Source organism: Austrofundulus limnaeus, unplaced genomic scaffold (genome assembly GCF_001266775.1).
Source record: "Austrofundulus limnaeus strain Quisiro unplaced genomic scaffold, Austrofundulus_limnaeus-1.0 Scaffold1455, whole genome shotgun sequence".
Taxonomy (NCBI): domain Eukaryota; kingdom Metazoa; phylum Chordata; class Actinopteri; order Cyprinodontiformes; family Rivulidae; genus Austrofundulus; species Austrofundulus limnaeus.
In genome coordinates, this window is record NW_013953857.1 from 24,973 (window position 1) to 26,361 (window position 1,389).

Here is a 1,389-nt window from a genome sequence, read left to right on the forward strand (position 1 = left end):
GCTGCACAAAGTTTAAATGAATTATTATGTTAAATTATTATTATTAATATCTACCACAGTAAACTATGATTATCATGAGGAGTCTTTAACATTAAGATGTAATCAGGGAGTCAAACATTCACATGTATAAATTTATTATTAATACTATAATTAAAGGTGAGGGGTGCAAATTTATGTTTGTATCAAACAAGTAGCCCTTCATGTTACTCAGTACCCCCGAAGTAGCTCTCGGTCTCAAAAAGGTTGGTGACGCCTGCTCTACTTAACCTGTTTTTGTAAATCATGACATCTTTTCCATCCATCCATCCATCCATCCATCCATCCATCCATCCATCCATCCATCCATCCATTTTCTGTACACGCTTATTCCTTTCAGAATCACGGGGGTCACTGGTGCCCATATCCAGCAGTCACAGTGCGAGGGGCAGGGTAAACCCTGGACAGGTTGCAAGTCCATCACAGTTTGTTGCATTAATGTTTTAATTTCAGTACATTTAAATCATGCATTTTGGTAAAAAAAAAAAACAAACAAACCTGATTTACCTGATTAACTATGTCAAAAAATGTGAAATCTTTTATTTCATCAATAAAGGAGATTATTATTGGCCAACAAGAGATAAAAGTTTTTGTCATAATAAATGTGAACTGGACAGCAGCTGTTAAAACAAGCATATGGGTTAAATCACCTGGTACTGAGGGTCGTGGGTGAGGCGACTGAGCTCCCTGAACTCCAGCTGAATACTGGTAACTTCAGCAACAGTGCTGTCTGAGGTCCAGCGTGGAGGGTGGGCAGTGCCTTTACCGATGTTGACATCAGAGTAGGGAACCTTTGACTGTGTGTTGAAGGCTGGCATCAACCTCGAGCCAATGTCTTTCTGCAGAACAACAAACATCACAAACATTCAGCTTCACAACAGAACAGCAGGTGGGATCCAGAACATGTAACTTTAACAAGCTGCAGGAAAGAAAACAGAAGATTAAGTGTTACTTGTTGATGAATTCATGTTAAAATTAATCAAATCTTAGAAGTTTCATTACTGAAATTCACTGAAAGTTAAAAATCCTTAATTTATTAGGATAAAGACTTTTTCGGTGAAAAAAAGTGTGGATTACTTTTAAGAGGATTTCTGCAGAAATCAGCTGATTTAAAATATTTTTTGTGTCACTTCAGTAGAAAACAAAACTAAATATTAGTTTAGTTTACTTATTTCTTCATCATCAGTGACTTTTTTTTAAAGTGAAGAGAAAATAGAGACAGAGAGAAAAACAGACAGAGAAGTAATTACAAGATTTAAAATATTTTAATGCCTTTGACAGAGAACTAATAAACATCCCAAGTTTAGTAAAAGCATGTTAAAGCTGTTTTTGATGTCACTGACAATAAATACA

The 1,389-nt window shown here is 35.6% G+C and overlaps 1 protein-coding gene across 2 annotated transcripts in view; it reads right to left on the reverse strand.

Moving 5' to 3' along the window:
• The window catches only part of man1b1b (mannosidase, alpha, class 1B, member 1b), a 26,072-nt gene that overhangs the window by 8,180 nt on the left and 16,503 nt on the right, over positions 1-1,389 (reverse strand). For both annotated transcript variants that reach the window (XM_014032450.1, XM_014032449.1), the window contains exon 9: positions 687-875. In XM_014032450.1, coding sequence (XP_013887904.1) covers positions 687-875 — 189 coding nt within the window. The remainder of the gene's footprint in view (positions 1-686; positions 876-1,389) is intronic.